The sequence below is a fragment of the Diabrotica virgifera genome, chromosome 3, assembly GCF_917563875.1.
Source record: "Diabrotica virgifera virgifera chromosome 3, PGI_DIABVI_V3a".
In the NCBI taxonomy this organism is placed as follows: domain Eukaryota; kingdom Metazoa; phylum Arthropoda; class Insecta; order Coleoptera; family Chrysomelidae; genus Diabrotica; species Diabrotica virgifera.
This window is the reverse complement of record NC_065445.1, coordinates 180,829,570-180,848,348: the sequence shown is the minus strand read 5'-3', so window position 1 is coordinate 180,848,348 and position 18,779 is coordinate 180,829,570. Positions and strand designations below refer to the sequence as shown.

Genomic DNA, 18,779 nt, shown 5'->3' with positions numbered 1-18,779 from the left:
AGTTGAACTTTCAAAATATCGAAAAAATTGCAATTTTTAAACCCGAATAACTTTTGATTAAAAAATAAAATAGCAATTCTGCTTACTGCATTTGAAAGTTCAAGTCAAATTATATCGGTTTTGATTATTTGCATTGCTAAAAATGAATTTTTAAAACATGAAAGCTATAAACAAACACAGAGTGCTTGAGTGGTGTTTTCAATGCATCTCACATTTAAAATCGAACGAGTAGGCGTGCGTACAAACAGGCAATTTTAACGTAGCTGCAATAAAACGCATGCATTGAGCACGGGAAACACTATTTGTTAATAGCTTTGTTTGACATTAAAAAAATTAATTTTTAGCAATGCAAATAATCAAAACCTGTATAATTTGACTTAAACTTTCAAATGCTGCATGAAGAATTGTTATTTTATTTTTTAATCAAAAGTTATTCGGGTTCAAAAATTACAATGTTTAGATTTTTTGAAATTTTAACCGCGTTTCTCTCGAAAAGTATGCATCCTACGAAAAACTTGTAAGAACATTTTTTGCTTAGAATGACTCAAAAGATATAAAAAAATGTTTGTTTTGTGAAAAATAGCTGTTATGTAATTCCTCAAGTTCTTTGTTTATAACTTATAACATTCTTATCGACATCCGGATCAACTGTTACCCAAAAAATTCGTATTCTACGGTTCAAGAGACATAAAAAATCTTGGGTAAGTCCATCTGAATAAAGGAGGCCGTTGTACCCCCGTGGCGACAGGACTAAAAATAAAATACCGTTCCAAATAAAATGTTTATTTTTTCAAGAAAATTATGAACTTTATTTAAAAAAATGGTGGAGGTTCTTACAAAATATTTATAAACAATACTTGTTGAAAACAAAAGTATTGTTAACTAAAACATAAATAGTAAAAAAATGTTGAAAAGGCTTGAAAGTGAAACAACTGGATGAAGTTGCTGCCATTCTAATATTGAAAGAATGCTGAATGGCTGCTTTTAACTATAGAAGCGTAAACACTGACATGCAGTACGTGATACCGTCAGAAAATTTTACGTCAACGTAGCTAAAAGACATAGCCCCGTATTCATAGTCGGTACTCAAGCCGAACTTGAGGTCGTGCTCAGCCAAGTCGACCTTACGGCAGCGTCGTGCTCAAGTTTTCGTTCTGTTTCATAAACGATACTTAGGGTTTTCTCGGGTAAGGTTATGCTCAAGCATTGAAATCTAGGGAATTTTAGTAAATTTGACAGAGGACACCAAATAAAATGCAGATTCTGTCAATTATCTTTGCAATATTTTTATTTACATAATTTGTTTTTTGAAAATAAATGCTTGTTAAATAAAATTTATTATATGGGTGGGAAGATAACATTTTTATTTTTTCTATTCAATAATGTGCTATTATTTCAAAGGTTATTGGTAATCATCGGTATAATATCCGGAATCTCATACTTTTCATTATTATTTGTGTTTGTGATAAATGATTGCATTGTAAATTTGGATCTTTAAAATAATGGTTTTATGTAGGTACCTACATGTAAATAATGTTCTGTTTATACTTATATGAATATAAATATGATATACCTATGTATCTATTTTTATTTTGGAGATAATGTAGGTATTCAAGATAAATGTATGATATTGAAAACATGAAACTGTTTTAAATTTAAATGTCAATGCTATTTGTGGATATTGATATTACACCACTAAAAATGACAAAATAGTGTGATATTACTTTATTTTTGTTGGGGAGTAATGGGCACTAATCAAATATTCAAAGAATATAGAGAAAACACTAGGAGATACCCTTTATTTCTCACTGAAAGGAAGGAAAAACTTGGGTGCTTCATAGTATGTACCTACCGTTTTGTCAGCTTTCTTCTGTTTATATACTTCCTCAGACTTAAAACTACAAAACAAAGAACTAACGAACAAACCATGACATTGGAACTTAATATAAAATGCAATTTACAATTTCCGTGGGAATAAGTCACAATTTAAGATTGGAATTAAATTTATTGTCAATATGAATGAGTCAGATGAACTTAAATTATTAGAAGGATTTTGTACCAAGCAACAAAAACAATATTGATATAAAATATTAACAATCTTACCCAAATAACATCACAAAAGTGTATATATTTGTCAATATTACCCCATTATAACAAAATACTGTGGTATTATTTTATTCTTGGTGGGGAGTAATGGGTACTAATGAAATATTATTCAAAGTACGTACATAGATAAAACACTGGGAAATCTCATTTATTTCTTACTGAGCAAATAAAACTCTGGTGCCTAAATCCACTAAAAATTTCTTACAATACTTGTCTTTTCTAGATGTCTACTTTCATTTCATCTTTCTTATTTATTGTCCAATTGCCACAATCATACGAAGCCACTGGTCAAATGCCTGTTTCATATACCTACATATTTGAATTATAGCTGCCCTACATACATTTTTGATTTCAATCTTATACCATTGTTCTGTTCCTTTTCTTCTTATTGTGCTGTCTTCTAACGAAGGTTGGCAATCACTTCTTTAAATGGTTCTCTATCTTTTGCAATATGAAATATCTGTACAACGCTGAGGTTAGTTCAAACTCTGATATTCCTCAGCCATGCTTCCTTTTAGAAGTATGTTTTATATTTCTTCTTCCTTCTTCTATATTTATCAATTATTGTCACTCCCAAACAGTTGAATTGAAATGCCAATACTGGCATTTTCAATTCTGCACCTCGGAGGTAAACTACACTATGTCGACATGGTGTTATTTTAAACAAGTTCCTTTAATCCACTTGTTTTATTAGTTGGATTATACAAATTGGTAATGTATTATCATTAAAATATGGTCATATTGACTTTCAACCAATTATGGCATATATCAGATCTTTATTAACATCCTCGCAGTGCTCTAAACTTTGTTGCAAACACAGTTGCTCGAAATGACATAGTGTAGTTTACCTCAGAGGTCCAGAATTGTGTATCCCTTTGTTCCTGTTTTTAGTGTGACAAATTTATTCTATTTTATCTCTCCACACATTTCAATATAATATTTTGTTCTGGTTTCGTTTATAGGCATGCATTTTCTTGCTTCACTTTTAAGTTCCTAACCAACTTCAGTTTTTTCTTATTAAGACAACAATGTCATCTGCATAAAAAATAGTATATTGCTGTTTACATGCATAATTAACTTTATAATTGGTAAGGAAAGGTTTGTCAAATAAACACTTATTTAAAAGAAGGGAAACTCATACTCATTTATTTTAAAATAAAATATAAAAATACATATTGAGAAATAAAATAAAAAGAATGTATCTAACATAATACAAGGATTCAATAATATATTCTCAGAATAAATAAACAAATTCCAGTTGAATGTAGAACAAGAGAAAGACACAAAATTACTTTCCAGTTTGGCTCTTGGATCTGCTAATGCACTTGGATCAAATATTAAGATGTCATAACTTAATAACTGTATTCTTGGAAAACAAAATACATAATCTCCCTTCGAGAACCTGAACATTAGGAAAATGGGCAACCTCATAAAAACTGGTTATATTCCTCTAAGTAGCATACAATCTTTGTTGTTAAGTTAATGCTCTGATGAAATTCAATATTAAAACTCCATTGGATTTTAGATATACATAATTTTATCACGAATTTGTATACTTTCCGGGCGATTTTGTTCTTCAACACAATCAATAAACTCTAAAAATTCTTCAACTTCTTCATACATTTTTTATTGTAATTAGAAAAACGAAAAATATGGATTGGAAGTCGAACTGAATTGGAAAAAATTAATATTCAATCAAGATTCAAACATAAACAAACAAAGTTAGGTTAGAAACGCATACTTAAGGTAGGTGTATTCGCGATGAAAAACAAAGGAGCTGACCTCTGGTGGAATAAATTTAAACTACTATAAGTGGTATAAACAAACCAGAAAATCGTTAATTTGAATGGAATTTGGTCAATATTAAGAAATTTTTAGTAAATTTCAGCATTATGAGTACATTAAAATATTTTAAATCAAATCGGTATTGTTCTATTCATCAATTGAATGTTTGTTTATACCATTTATATCGGCCATTTTCTTGCATTCGACCTGCCCTCTATATTCCGTTTCAATCGCGAATCGACGACTTGAGACTCAGCTGTCATTAGTGTCATTTTTTGGCTCTTCAAGACCGCATTTCACGTTGAGAACGGTTTATGAAACACAAATTTGTTCAAGGTCGACCTTGAGCATCGACGCTGACTTGAGTACCGACTATGAATACGGGCCTAAACCTTAGAGTAGGGAAAATTTTACACTAGGTAAGTGTAAAATTCTCCATACTCTAAGGACTAAACCATACTAAAACTGCAGCAGTTGAGAGGATGTACAATTAGACACCACTTGAAGGTACACAGATAGCGCTGTTTCACATTATAAGAATTTAAACGTGCGAGGGTTAGGACGCACGACGACATTCGGATGGTGCCATTCCAATTCATGTAATCATATGGAGCCTTTCTCACTAGACGGTGGTTGGAACGTTTGGTGAAGTCGGCGTATTTATGCCGTCCCTCGCTTAGCGCTGTTTCACATTATAAATATTTCGACCGTGCGATGGTTAAAATCTACATAGTGGCTCGAGAATCTTTCTCCCTTCACCGCTTGAAACATTCGGTAAAGGGAGAAATATTTTCGAGTCATTATGTACCTAGATTTTAACCATCGCACGGTCGAAATTCTTATAATGTGAAACCAGAGGCGCGCGGTCCATGGAAGCGGGGGAAGCGCCGCTGCCCTATTTATTCGTCGATATAAGAAAATATATTATTAATTAATATTTAATAATAAAATTTCTTTCCCTAATCCAAATAATCTACATATTACCTAGCCAATAGGCATTGAAAAATATTAAAAATTAATCACGTACGAACGAACTCAATATGCACACAATTCAACTATTTGGTCCACTCCTGGCAGAAGCTCATCTCAAAATCGCCGCTTGTCGTGCAGTTGTCCCTTTTAAAATTGGTCAGGGTTCAATGACCGCACCCACTAGTCGCGCGAATTTTGGTATGCCATGGAAGCGCTCGTCGTATCGCCTTCCCGAACGAAAGTGAGATCCTCCGACTGTTACTGCTGCTAAGGGGTGCTTAGGTATTATATACATTCGCTTAAAGAATATTTCGATTTAAATTTTTTGCAGAGATATTTCCTTTTACTGATCTTTTATTTGACATTTTACAGAAATCAAATGGTATTGCATTTTGTCTTATAAGACAAATTGATGACTTTATTAATACGATAATTAAAAAAACGAGAGCAGTTTAAAAATATTTGGGATAAAACTGAACATATGGGGTTTGAACATGAAAGAAAAATAATGAAGATTGATAATTTCGGAGACAGAGAGACAGAGAAAACAGAGGAAACAAAGAGACCTTTTGATAATATTCTACAACAAATGAATTCTAGCTTTCAAAATTTTAACGATTTAAAATTTGTAGAATTATATACAGGGTGTAACAAAAATACAGGTCATAAATTAAGGTATATATTCTGGGACCAAAAATAGTTCGAATAAACCTAACTTACCTTAGTACAAATATACACATAAAAAAGTAACAGCCCTTTGAAGTTACAAAATGAAAATCAATTTTCTCGAATATATCAAAAACTATTTAAAGATTTTTTATTGAAAATGAACATGTGGTATTGTTATAGCAGGAATATCTTAAAAAAATTATTGTAAAATTTGTGCATCCCCTAAAAATTTGATGGGGTTTTGTTCCCTTAAACCCCCCCAAACTTTTGTGTACGTACCAATTAAATTATTGTTGTGGTAACGTTAGTTAAATTCAATATTTTCAAAACTTTTTTGCCTCTTACTATTTTTTCGATAAGGCAGTTTTTATCGAGATGCTGCTTCCTTTTTAATATGTTTACATAAAAAATTTATGGGGGTTTTGTGCCTTTAAACCCCCCAAATGTTTGTGTACGTTCCAATTAAAGTACTACTGCCGTACCATTAGTTAAACACAGTGTTTTTAAAACTTTTTTGCCTCTTTGTATTTTTTTCGATAAGGCACCTTTTATCGAGATGTGGCTTCTTTTTTAAGATGGTTCAAAATATACCTAAAAATGTAAATCATAATAAATTTTCATATTATTTCATATTATTGTGTAAATAATAGTACATTGTTTACCGGGTAGGAAAAGCTTAACATTCCTGTACGACTGTGAAGATTGCTAAGTCGAGGCGCAAGCCGAGACTTAGCAACACAGAGTCCAGGAATGTGGCTTTTCCTACGAGGTAAACATACTATTTTTCCGCAAATCGTTTAAAATTCGACAGATATTGATTGATTTAAAAAAAAACGCGATAATTTTATTCCCAAATAAATGGTGCTTTGAAATTCCTAATAAAATTACTTGGGTTACTATGGAAACGTATTGAGGTTGAATTGTCAAACTTGACGCTTATAAATTTAATTGCTGGTGTTCTCGAAAGTAAAATGATAAGTGATGATGAAATTTCCATTCCTGGGACTCCTCCAGAGCTGGTTGAGGCAGTGAATACTGCTTCATTAGAATTATTGCCAAAGAAATCAAGAGAAAAGTACGAAAATGCATACAGACGTTTTATGGATTATCGCATGAGTAAAAATACGAGTTCTTTCTCAGAAAATGTTGTAATGGCATACTTCGTAGACCTTTGTTTAAAGATGAAATCTTCAACATTATGGGCCAATTATTCAATGCTGAAGTCAACCCTTGCACTTAAACACAATGTAGATATATCTACATACTCAAAACTTCGTTCTTTATTGAAACGGCAAGCTCAAGGTTATAGGGCAAAGAAATCTAAGATTTTAACGAAGGAAGAAATTGAAAAATTTATCCAGGAAGCTCCAGATAAAGAAAATTTAATGATTAAGGTAATTTACAAGGTTTTAATAGCAATGTGTTTTCTATCATTTATGTAGAACACTAACAACTGTACGGAAATATCATTTCCTTACAGTAAGGAAATGACATTTCCTTACAGTAAGGAAGTCCTGACTTTTTCTTCAAGAAATTTTGACAGGAATGTCAAAATTTCCTGGCGATTTGCGGAAAACAATGTTATTACTAAGTCTCCAAAATCGTATACAAATACATATACAAATATGTGGTGGATTTAAAATATATTCAAAATATCTCGATAAAAACTGACTTTTCGAAAAAGTACTAAGAGGCAAAATATGTTTTAAAACATTGTGTTTAACTAATGGTACTACAATAATAATTAAATTGGAACGTACACAAAAGTTTGGGGTGGTTTAAAGGAACAAAACCCCCATAAAATTTTTAAGGGGTCTCCAAATTGTACTATAATTTTTGATCAAGATACTACTGCCAGAAGAATGCCACATGTCCATTTCCAATAAAAAATCTCTAATAGTTTTCGATATATTGGAAAAAATCTATTTTCATTTTGTATCTTCAAAGGGTTGTAACTTTTTTTATGTACACATTTGTACTAAGGTAAGTTAGGTTCAATCGAACTATTTTTGATCCCAGAATATGTGATTAAATTTATGACCTGTATTTTTGTTACACCCTGTATAATCTTAATATTTCTAATAATTATAATTCATCAAAATTTCCCACAGAGGAATTTATGTCATTACGATTAAATAATGAAAATTTTTTGATATCCCAGCTTTGCATTCTCAGTTAAGTATCATTTATGAAACAACTGACATGAATGATAAAGAAATATCCAGAAATCTGGGATTTCTTTATAACTACTGGTTTAAACAAGTCGCTGTGTGAAGTGGTCAAGCTGTGTGAATTAGTACTACTAACTATCCCAGCCACAAGTGCATCAGTTGAACGAAGTTTTGCAGTATTAAGATGCATTAAAAGTTTCAAATTAAGAGTTTAAAAGAAATTCAACAAGCGAAGACATACTTTGAAAGTTAGCCCTATTATCCATTAAAAAAGACTGCATTCAACAATTATCAGAAGTTGATAGGAGAATAGACCTCGAGTATAAATAAGTGTCATTTTAGTGAAAGTTGTGTGTTGTGGAAAATGCCTCGGAGTATATTTTTTTTAAATAGGATTCTTCTTTAGAAAACCAAGTCCGGCGCGAGGACTCAAGGCCCGAGCTAGCAATACAGATCAATGATAGGTCACTAGTCACTAGAAATAGCGGGAATAGAGTGCCTCACGCATTCACCCGTCACGGATTTAGTGTGTGAGTCCTTGTACGCAGGACGTCTCACATAATTAAGTACTTTGCTGATAGAGAGCCCCTGCGCATCAGAGTGTTATCAGGTGGAAAAATGCTCGACCCTCGACCCTTAAGAAAATATTTTTATATCCTTATTGAATCGCTTCCCCTTTCGAAAAAGTCACCGCACGCCACTGTGTGAAACAGCGCTTACAAAAACAGACGACAGCCGTGCCGTCTTTACGCACCCAGTAGCATGTGAACTACTACCAGATGTGAAAACTACCGCACACTGTCACTAATAACACATGCTAGTAAAATCTTGTTGCATATCATCAAAAACAGATTAAAAACCTATCTACATTACCAAATACCTCAGGAACAAGCGGGGTTTGTAAAGGGTAAAGGTACAAGGGAACAAATCCTGAACCTGAGACAACTCATTGAAAAGTCTAGAGAATTTCAAGTACCTATGATTATATGCTTCGTTGACTACCAAAAGGCATTTGATTGTGTAATCTGGATAAATATGTGGTCAATTTTAATAGAAATAGCACTTATAGCAGCAAATGAGCAAGAAATGTTTGATCTTCTGCGAAGAGTTGAGTACGAAAGCAATAAAGTTGGTCTGAAAATCAGTAAAACTAAGACAAAAATAATGGTGGTCGACAGATTTTACACTATTCAACTGACTAACATATTACAGGAATACCAGATAGTAAACACCTTTGTCTATCTCGGGTCTAGTATAACTAACGATGGTAACTGTGAAGCAGAAGTTCGGAGATGTATTGGTATAGCAAAAAATGCGATGAGTCGCCTAACTAAAGTTTGGAAAGACATATCTATCTCTCAAAATATCAAGATGAGACTGGTGAATGCCCTTGTATTCTCAATATTTCTATACGGAGCAGAGACTTGGACTCTTCGCGCACGAAGGCGCCAAAAAATTGATGCCTTTGAGATGTGGTGCTGGAGAAGAATGCTGCGCATACCTTGGACAGCTCATAGGACAAACGTTTCCATTCTAAACCAACTCAATATTAAAAAAAGGCTGTCCACAATATGTCTGCAATGAATTCTGCAATTCTTTGGTCACGTGGTTCGCAGAGGTGACGACAGTTTGGAGAGATTAATTGTTTCTGGAAACGTTCCGAGAAGAAAATCAAGAGGACGATCACCAACTAGATGGTCTGACCAAATAAAGCATTCAGCTGGAAACTCATTCTGCGAAGCTCTTAGAGCAGCTGAAGATAGAGTAGAGACCAATGGAGAAACATTGCTAGGAATATTGGAAAAAATCACGATCCTCAGTAATGGGGAAACGACAGGAGAGAGATAGAGCACAGGGAACTTAATGCATCATTTCATATGATACTGTCGTTCAGTCCCACGAAGGTAGTTTCCTTGGTTGTTGGGTACATTATTTTCATTTACACTTTGTTGCTGTTTGAAGTAGGTGCATATATTTTATATTATGATGTCTCAGATTGATAGTGAAATATTAATAGCATTAATTGAAGCGAGACCTGTTCTTTGGGACAAAACAATAGAAATATTATGAAGATATAAACTTGACGAGAAATGCTTGGAATGGTGTATACCGTGCACTTAACAGTGAATTTGACGAATTAGGTGATAAAGAAAATAGTTATTTTCCTAACAAGTTCAGAAAGTCATAATTTTCCGCACGCGACTGCAGTTTGCCGAACGACGTGAAGCGAGAGTTCGGCAAGCAGTCGAGTGTGAAAAAGAGACTTTCTTTAAGAGTTAGGAATAATATTTTTTCTACGAGTCTTTAAAAAATGACCAAATCTTAATAAATTAATTTAATTAATATGAAAATACATACAAAAATCAATTCTTTGACAAGGTTGTCAAAACCAAACTTTCAGTAGTAATTGCACAAGAGCTCTAAAATTATTGAATTTTTCCCGAGTGACACTTTGACAGTTTTAATTTCACGAGCCGAAGGCGAGTGAAATTATGTTAAAGTGTCACGAGGGAAAAAATTCTATATTAATTTTAGAGATCGAGTGCAATTTGTTGCGATTATTTCATGAATAAACTGTTCAAAACCAAAATTTTATTGTAATTTATTTATGTAAGTACAAATTAGTACAATGAAACAAACGGTTGTTATAAATATTAATTTGACGGTTGAAAGTCATCACTTTTATAATTTTTAAAACATTAACCCGCCGTTACACGCATCTTCTATTGTGACGTGGTTGCACGCGTATGAGCGTCGCCCTCACCTACATAAGTTCGACTTATTTCGAGGAAGAATGAATGTCAACATGTATAAATATAAAATGGGTTGTACTCACATATTATAGAAAGTCTCGTAAACCAATTTTTTTTTATTTATTTAATAAAACAACAGTAAAAATAATATACATAGATCAAAAGCAAGTTTACTTAATTTTCAATTTCAGCAAGCCACTGAAGAAATTAACGTTCTTTACGCGAATTCATTTTACTAAAAATACAAATTAAAATTAACAACTGTTCTGAAGCTATTTCTTTGTGGTATTTATGTAATTAACTATTAATATTTTGTATTTTGATAACGACGTCCGAGGTGGAATTCGAAACGTCAATAAAATCAATTTTTCAAGTTAAATTGTGGCTTATTTCCCAATTAGAATAGGTAAATTTAAAAATGGGTTCTTAACCACTGGCGCACCTAGAATTTTCCTCTGGGGGGAGGGGGGTTAGCTTGGGCACCGAAAGTTTTTTGTATTATTTGTGAAAGACAAGTTACATTTTCCTACTTTCTTTTATATATATTTCTATATGTTCTGGCTGGGATTTTAACCCCCAAACCCCCCGCTCGGTGCGCCACTGTTCCTAGCCTAAGCCAAACAATAATATTTTAATTAAACCTACCTAAATATTAAATATAAACCTAAAAGTTTCTTTGAGATAACAGAAACGTGATTTCACCGTGATTGCACGCGCAGTGAGGAATTCCCTCACTTGAAGAGGGATGTCTCTTCTTTCAACTATCACACAGCACACTGATCGCCTGAAATATTCTATATATTTTTCATACCCTCTCGTGAACCATGCTAAAGGCATTCCTGGGTGCTTAAGGTTATCGTATTAGTTTACACAATTTCATTGGTTATAAACAAATATGGTGAGGGATTCCCTCATAGCGCGTGTAATGGCGGGTTAATTGTCATTAATGTCACTGAATGTATTTTTCCGTAGCAACGAAGGCCATCTGACGTAATATACTTGACGACAGGAAATTATCAAAAATTATCGATTTAATTTAGATTTCTGTAGATTTCTATTGGTCAGAATCTCCTATGAAAGAAATAATCAATATAATTAGTTAGCATGTCGACGATCTTGGTTTCCATGACGATGATTCAAAACAACTATTATTGTCTACCGATTTGGCTTTCGAATATTATGTCAAAATAATTTTATTTCATCGAATTGTCGCCTTAATTTCATTAAAACAGGAACACAAAAGATACATTGAGATAAAATAGTAAATCATATCTAAATATTAGATTATTGCATGTATTATAATTATTTTAAGTCCATATTAAAATATCTACACGCGTGCGGAAAAGTAAAACGCGTGCGGAAAAGTGCAACTTTCTAAACTAAAACGTGTGCGCGAAAATAGACATTTGCACGCTCTTGGAAAAAAAAAACATATTTGGTAAGTACAGCAAAATTATTTATATGTTGCTGATAACAACAATAATTAAAACTGCTAAGTATATTATAATAAACTTTATTTTACATAGTTCCATGTAACGTTGAGTATAGAGGGTGTTCGATCAAAATGTGTGAATATAAAAATATATAAATCGTATCTTTTTACGTTAATAGGATGGACCCAACGAATTCGGTTCCTCTTATTTCTCTTTCTTCGGCGATAAAGTAACCACAACTCTATAATTTGATTTCGCTCCATATAATATAACTATTCCTTTTATTCTACGAAATTATATTTAGTTTTGTAGGGTAAACGACTCGGTGAAGACTGGAGTATCGCAGCGGTCACGTCCTGTGTGAAATTATCTAAAATCAACATTTAAAACGAGGGGAACAACATTTAAAAATGAGTGGATGACAGACATTTACATGAAAAACATAGATTGTAATGTTGTTCTGAAGCTGTTTATTTGTGGAATTTTTGTAATAAACTATTCTAAATGGAAAATAAGCCACACTAAAAAAATTATTTTATTAACGTTTTGACGCCCATATCGGATGTCGAAACGTTAATAAAATAATTTTTTTAGTTCAATTGTGGCTTATTTCCGATTTAGAATAGTTTATTACATAGATTGTATGAGCTAATCCAAGATCCCACGAATAACTTAGTAGAACAATGATTGTAAAAACAAATTAAGGCTTTTAATTAAAAACATATGAAAGAATAACTGACAAAATAGAAATTGCAAATTAATTAAATACGCATTACAGTACATTAGGACAAAAGTATAGACAAAAAATACCCATTTGTAATGATACATCGTAATGATACTTATCAGACATCATATCATGTACCTAGCTCAGCCACAAAGTGCAAATAAAGATATTATACCAAACAACAGAGCAAAATATTTTCGTGCGACTCACTTCTTATTGTGTGAAAAGGACAGTGTGTCAAAACTACCGCACGAGAAAACCCTCGCACGTTCAAAGTTCTTATAATGTGAAATAGCCCTAGTGTTCGAAGGAACCTTTTATAAAACAACTTTTACAACAAAATATATTTTCGGCGAGGCATGGCATACCGCATGTCAGTGGTTAAGGGTTAAATATACTTGAGTGTAAATTGCTATTTTTCTCCATAAATGTCAACAGAAGTTTTTTAGTCCAGAGTAGAAAAATTAAAACGATAAAAAAATCAATACAGGTATTTGAAGGTTCAAAATCCTAGGGGGATATAGTTCATTAAAAATACATACAGAGTTACCTACTCAAAAATAAACCCCATTTCTTTTATAAACAAAGGCCAAGGTCACAAAATATTGTTTTGTGCCTATAGCATTTTTAGTATCATATTTACAGCAAACAGTACAGAGACAGAGAAATACATCTACTATTCGTCGATCTAACTAAGGCATATGATACCATTCCACTTTGTAAATTATGGCAGGTCCTGAAAAAATCCCCTATTAATATAACTTTAATAAAAGCAGAGCAACAATTCTATAACAATATCCAAGCAAACATAAAAATCAACAGCAGATTATCGAATAGCTTCATGGTAAATAAGGGACTACGACAGGGACGCAGCTTATCGCCAACACTGTTTAAAATCTATATAAATGAGGTCTTGAGTAAGTGGCGGAAATCGTGTTCTGGAATGGGGAAACAGCTAAACGACGACTCAACACTATACACACTGCATTTTGCTGACGATCAGGTGGTGATTGCCCAGGATAAAGATGATCTAATATTTATGACAAACCGGCTGTTTCGAGGATACAAAAAATGGGGCCTATACGTTAATATAAAGAACCAAATATACGTGTATAGGAGGACAGAAAAGTGAGTTACAACTAGAGGATGAGATGGTTATCGAGCCAAGCTCTGATTATGTATACCTTGGAACGAGAATCCAACAAAGTGGAAGGACAGAATTCGAAATAAAGGAAAGAATTATGAAAGGAAAGAATGTAATAGGAGCTTTGAACTCACTACTTTGGTCAAAAACCATATCAAAAGGAAAGAAAACACAGCTTTATAATAGCATCTTTAAAAGCGTGGTATTATATGGATGTGAAACCTGGCAACTGAATAAGCGAACAGAACAGAATTTGCTCGCACTGGAAATGGACTTCTGGTGAAGATCAGCCTGCATCTCCAGACTCTCTCATATAACGAATGAACGGGTACGAGATATTATGAATAGAAAAACAAACATAATTGAAGAAGTACAACAAAAACAACTTTGTTAGTATGGCCATGTATAAAGAATGAAGGAACATCGACTCCCAAAACTAATAATGGAATGGCAACTCCCGGAAAGAAGGAAAAGGGGCAGACCGAAAACAACCTGGATAAGTGGAATCCAGAAAGCCATGTCTGAGAGAGATCTCCGACCAGGAGGTTGGACAGATCGACGCGGCTGGAGAATAGGAACCGGAAGGCGCACGACGCCATAAACCGGTGTTATATATATATATATATATATATATATATATATATATATATATATATATATATATATATATATATATATATATATATATATATATATATATATATATATATAAACATAAGATGTAGATCTTTGAAACACACTCAGTGAACCAAAGATCCAAGGTTATTGGTTTAACGACCACTCGTACGAAGTCAAATATATATATATATATATATATATATATATATATATATATATATATATATATATATATATTTACAGTAAAAGTTGTATTTTGAAAGTTCATTCGGATAGGAAAGTTCTATTCGGATGGCTCATAAGCCTTGTCCGGGACGCCGGGACACGACTTCGTAATTTGGACGGTGTCCCGGATTTTTCGGAGTAGTTAGTCACACTTACTAGTTATTACTCATTTTAAATAAAAGATATTCTGTACTTATCAATTGCCGCGATATTTATTATTATTCTGTAAAAATTTCAACTATTAATATTTATAAACAATAGAGCTGTGATTTTTCAAAAAAAGTATAACTTGGTTACTATTGGTCGTAGAAAGTTTTTTCTTTTAGTGTATTTTTTACCATCTGTTTTGATACAGCTAATCATAATTTTTTATCATGAAAGATAACAAAGTTATCCTAATTGTTATCCTAATTTATTAAATGACTTGTTCAACAATATTAAAAAAATAAATATATATTTTTTTAAACTTTCTTGGTACCTTAAGGGTAAGAACATAACAAGTGGGTCTCGGTGGAGGTGGAGGTGGAGGTGGAGGTCGCGGTCGATGTCGACATCCATTTAAAACAAACACATTGTACTGAATGAAAGAGAACAGAGCAGGTAAGTCGCGGTGGAGGTTTAGCGCGATGCCATCCAGGAGGTTTACATCGATGCTTTTGAAAATAAAATGAGTTTGTTTTAGATGGATTTCTACTGCGCGGCCTACAAGGATGCTTCCCTGTGATTGGTCCGTTCGAAGCCAAGTTGTCTTTACCTGCGCTATCTGAGTTGATACTTTTTATATAATACCTTTTTTATATTCAGTTTATTTTTGAATTTCTTTAGTATATAAATTCAGTAAATTTTTGAAATATGAAGGAGGATTTGATTATTTACAGATTATGATCACTATCATCACTTGACTGACACAACATCGCAAAAGCACAGTCTTTTTGTCATTCAAATTTCATTAAACTACTTCACTTGATAGTGGTTCTAGCTCGACTGACAGCGCAGGTGACCTCCTTGCTATGTGCTGTCGACATCGACCGCGACTTAACTAGTGACATCCACCGCGACCCCTTAGGGTAAGAACAGAACAAGTTGGTCGAGGTGGAGGTGTAGGTCGCGGTAGATGCCACTAGGTAGATAGCACATAGCAAGGAGGTCACCTGCGCTGTCAGTCGAGCTAGAATCACTATCAAGTGAAGTAGTTAAATGAAATTTGAAAAAATTCAAAAATAAACTGAACACAAAAAAAAATTATATAAAAAGTATCAACTCAGATAGCGCAGGTAATGACAACTTGGCTTCGAAGGGACCAATTACAGGGAAACATCCTTGTAGGCCACGCAGTAGACATCCACGTAAAACAAACTCATTTTGTTTTCAAAAGCATCGATGTAAACCTCCTGGATGGCATCGCGCTAAACCTCCACCGCGACTTACCTGCTCTGTTCTCTTTCATTCAGTACAATGTGTTTGTTTTACATGGATGTCGACATCTACCGCGACCTGCACCTCCACCTCCACCGCGACTTACTTGTTCTGTTCTTACCCTTGTCTTTAAGAACTCATTGCCTTTTGCTAAAAAGCTCTGAAGATACTTCTTAGGCAACAATAACCGTTTAAACATTCAATGTTTGTGATCAATATTTAACACAACTGGTAAACTAACAAACAGATTTTCTTGAAATTTTGCAACTAAGAAAGGCAGTTAATTACCTAATGATTAAGATATAATAAGTTCCTTGCGGCGTATTTGGTAAAAGTTATTAACATTTACAAAATAGTGCAAAAAACGTGTTTTTTGCAATTATCTCGGTTAATTGTTTATGTAATTTAGCGTATAAAATGTAAAATCAATCGTCTTTTCATAATACACAACTTTCATGATACAACTTTTGCTGTAAATATAATGCTAAAAATGCTATCGACAAAAACAGTATTGTCTGACTTTGGCCTTTGTTTATAAAAATAAGGTTGATTTGTGAGTGCTCTTTTATGTATTTTTAATTAACGATATCCGCCTACGATTTAGCACCTTCAAATACCTGTATTGATTTGTACCCTGAAATCTCTCATATTTTTTTTCTACACTGATGTATCTATGCTAATCATTTTGTAACTTAACAGTCTCAATTTTTAGTGAAGAAGTACGTTTAATATCTAAAACGTCAGCTATTAAGGGATTGTCACTTGCATTTATAGTAGTTACTGAGAGAATTGCATTATACCTGACAGTCATAACGTTTGTTCTGCTAGGACATCAAATATCGGCTGACAAAGTTTTCCTTAGCGCCCAATTATACAATTCCTTACAATTGTACAGTTGCATCATGTTTCCTTATGCATTGGCTGGATATGCCGAAGTTAAGGTTTCTTTAAGAAGACTCGAACAATTTTTACTTTTGGAAGAAAATAATGTTCAGGTGCAAAATACTGTGGTCCAGCAAATAGGAACCATACAAGCCATAGAAGCTTGTGCTACTTGGAATGAGGATTTGAAGGATGACACTCTGAATAACTTAAATCTAAAGTTAATTGCAGGAAAACTATGTTGCGTGGTGAGTAACAGCGAAATACACACATAGGATAAGTCTAGGGATATTTTTAAATATATATAGAGACGTAATTTATTTGTTAATTGTTTTGAATAAATAATAATCGAGTTGTTAGTCCGTTCGTTAACGGTAAAATATTGCAAAACCTCTAAATTCCAAAGAACCGCTACAATTTAGAAGAAATTTTGCAAATAAGCTCATCTTATCCTTCTCTTCAAAAATGATATGACTACAATATGTGCTTTTTATTTTTAAGGGGTGAAAACTACCCTTTTTTGCCAAAAATTAAAAACAGCCGATATAAGCATTATTTAAATCTAAATTATGTGTAGGTACGTTAAATAGTATGTTAAATATAGGAATTTGTTTGTTTCTCATATTGAAATGCATTTTATAGTTTATAACTATTTTTAAACCCTTAAACACTACCCTCTAAATAAGAATTTGTTTAAAAAATATTTTGTAACTTTAAATTAAGTAATAATGTATTTTGTAGTGATCTGACCTTTATTTTATGTTTGCAATTTAGTTTATTAAGTATTTAATATTTTCAACCCTTATAAATTACCCCTACAAATAGATTTATTAGATCATTCACTCACGTTAAAATATTGCAAAATCTGTGAATTTTAAACAACCGCTTGGGTTGACATTAAATTTGGCATTCACATAGCTAATAAGTTAAGGAAAAAAAGTGATATAGTACCGATATGTACTTTTGCTCTGGGGGTGAGTTTCACCCCTTATCGGGGGTGAAAAAATATAGGTCCAAAATAACTCCGAAAATGGATAAACTGACTAATTCTAAGCAACTTTTGTTCTATAAAGTTTTTTCACTAAGTCAATACTTTCGAGTTATTTGCGAGTGGATATGTTCATTTTTCAACAAAAGAACCACGTTGTTAGACGGTTTTCCGCAAATAATTCAAAAAGTAAGTATTTTATCGAAAAAATATTCCGAGCAGAAATATAGATTATGAAAAACTGAAAAAATTTGTGTATATATGAAGTTTGGAGACCTAGTAGAACCAGTGTCGTAGCTAATGAAGTTCCAAGATACGGGGTGTTGAGATTTCTCTTACAAAGTGAAGATTTATTGATTGCTCTAAAACCGGTTGAGATATGCAAATGAAATTTGGTGGGTTTTAAGAGGTAGTTATTACGCATTTATTGACAGACTTACTATTAAGAATTTTATATTCATCATTGGCGCGCATACGGGTACTACTCTGAATTAAAAAAAAATAGTACGCCACTGAGGTATTTCAAATTAAAAAGCATTTTTGAGTTACTTATTTAATTTATGACAGAAAATATATCTTCCCTTTTTTTCATACGATGCGCCTTTTTCATGAAAAAAAAAATACTTATATCAACGCTTAAAACGTATTCGACATAAGTTTCAATGTGGTTTTTTAACGATAACTTCTGTAATTTTTAAGATATCTCATTGTGCCAAATCTTATTTTGTGGGAAGTTGTAAGTGCTAAAAGTATTCAGAAGCTGGACTTTCTGGATGTCTTTGATTTTTAAAGCATGCGATTCAAAAAACTTAGAAAACTGCTTCTCACACTTACGTGCAAACTTAAAATATAAATATCTCACTCAGTGTTTACCATAGAGACATTGAAAAAAC

The 18,779-nt window shown here is 32.9% G+C and overlaps 1 protein-coding gene across 2 annotated transcripts in view; it reads left to right on the top strand.

Annotated features, from left to right (window-relative positions):
* LOC114332627 (ATP-binding cassette sub-family C member 4-like) overlaps positions 1 to 18,779 on the top strand; it is a 298,183-nt gene that overhangs the window by 173,744 nt on the left and 105,660 nt on the right. The window contains exon 7 of one of the 2 annotated variants that reach the window (XM_050645698.1): positions 16,729 to 17,146. The exons of the other annotated variant lie outside the window; for it this stretch is intronic. Within the exon in view, the coding sequence (XP_050501655.1) occupies positions 16,729 to 17,146 (418 nt within the window). The remainder of the gene's footprint in view (positions 1 to 16,728; positions 17,147 to 18,779) is intronic. 2 annotated transcript variants of the gene reach the window in all.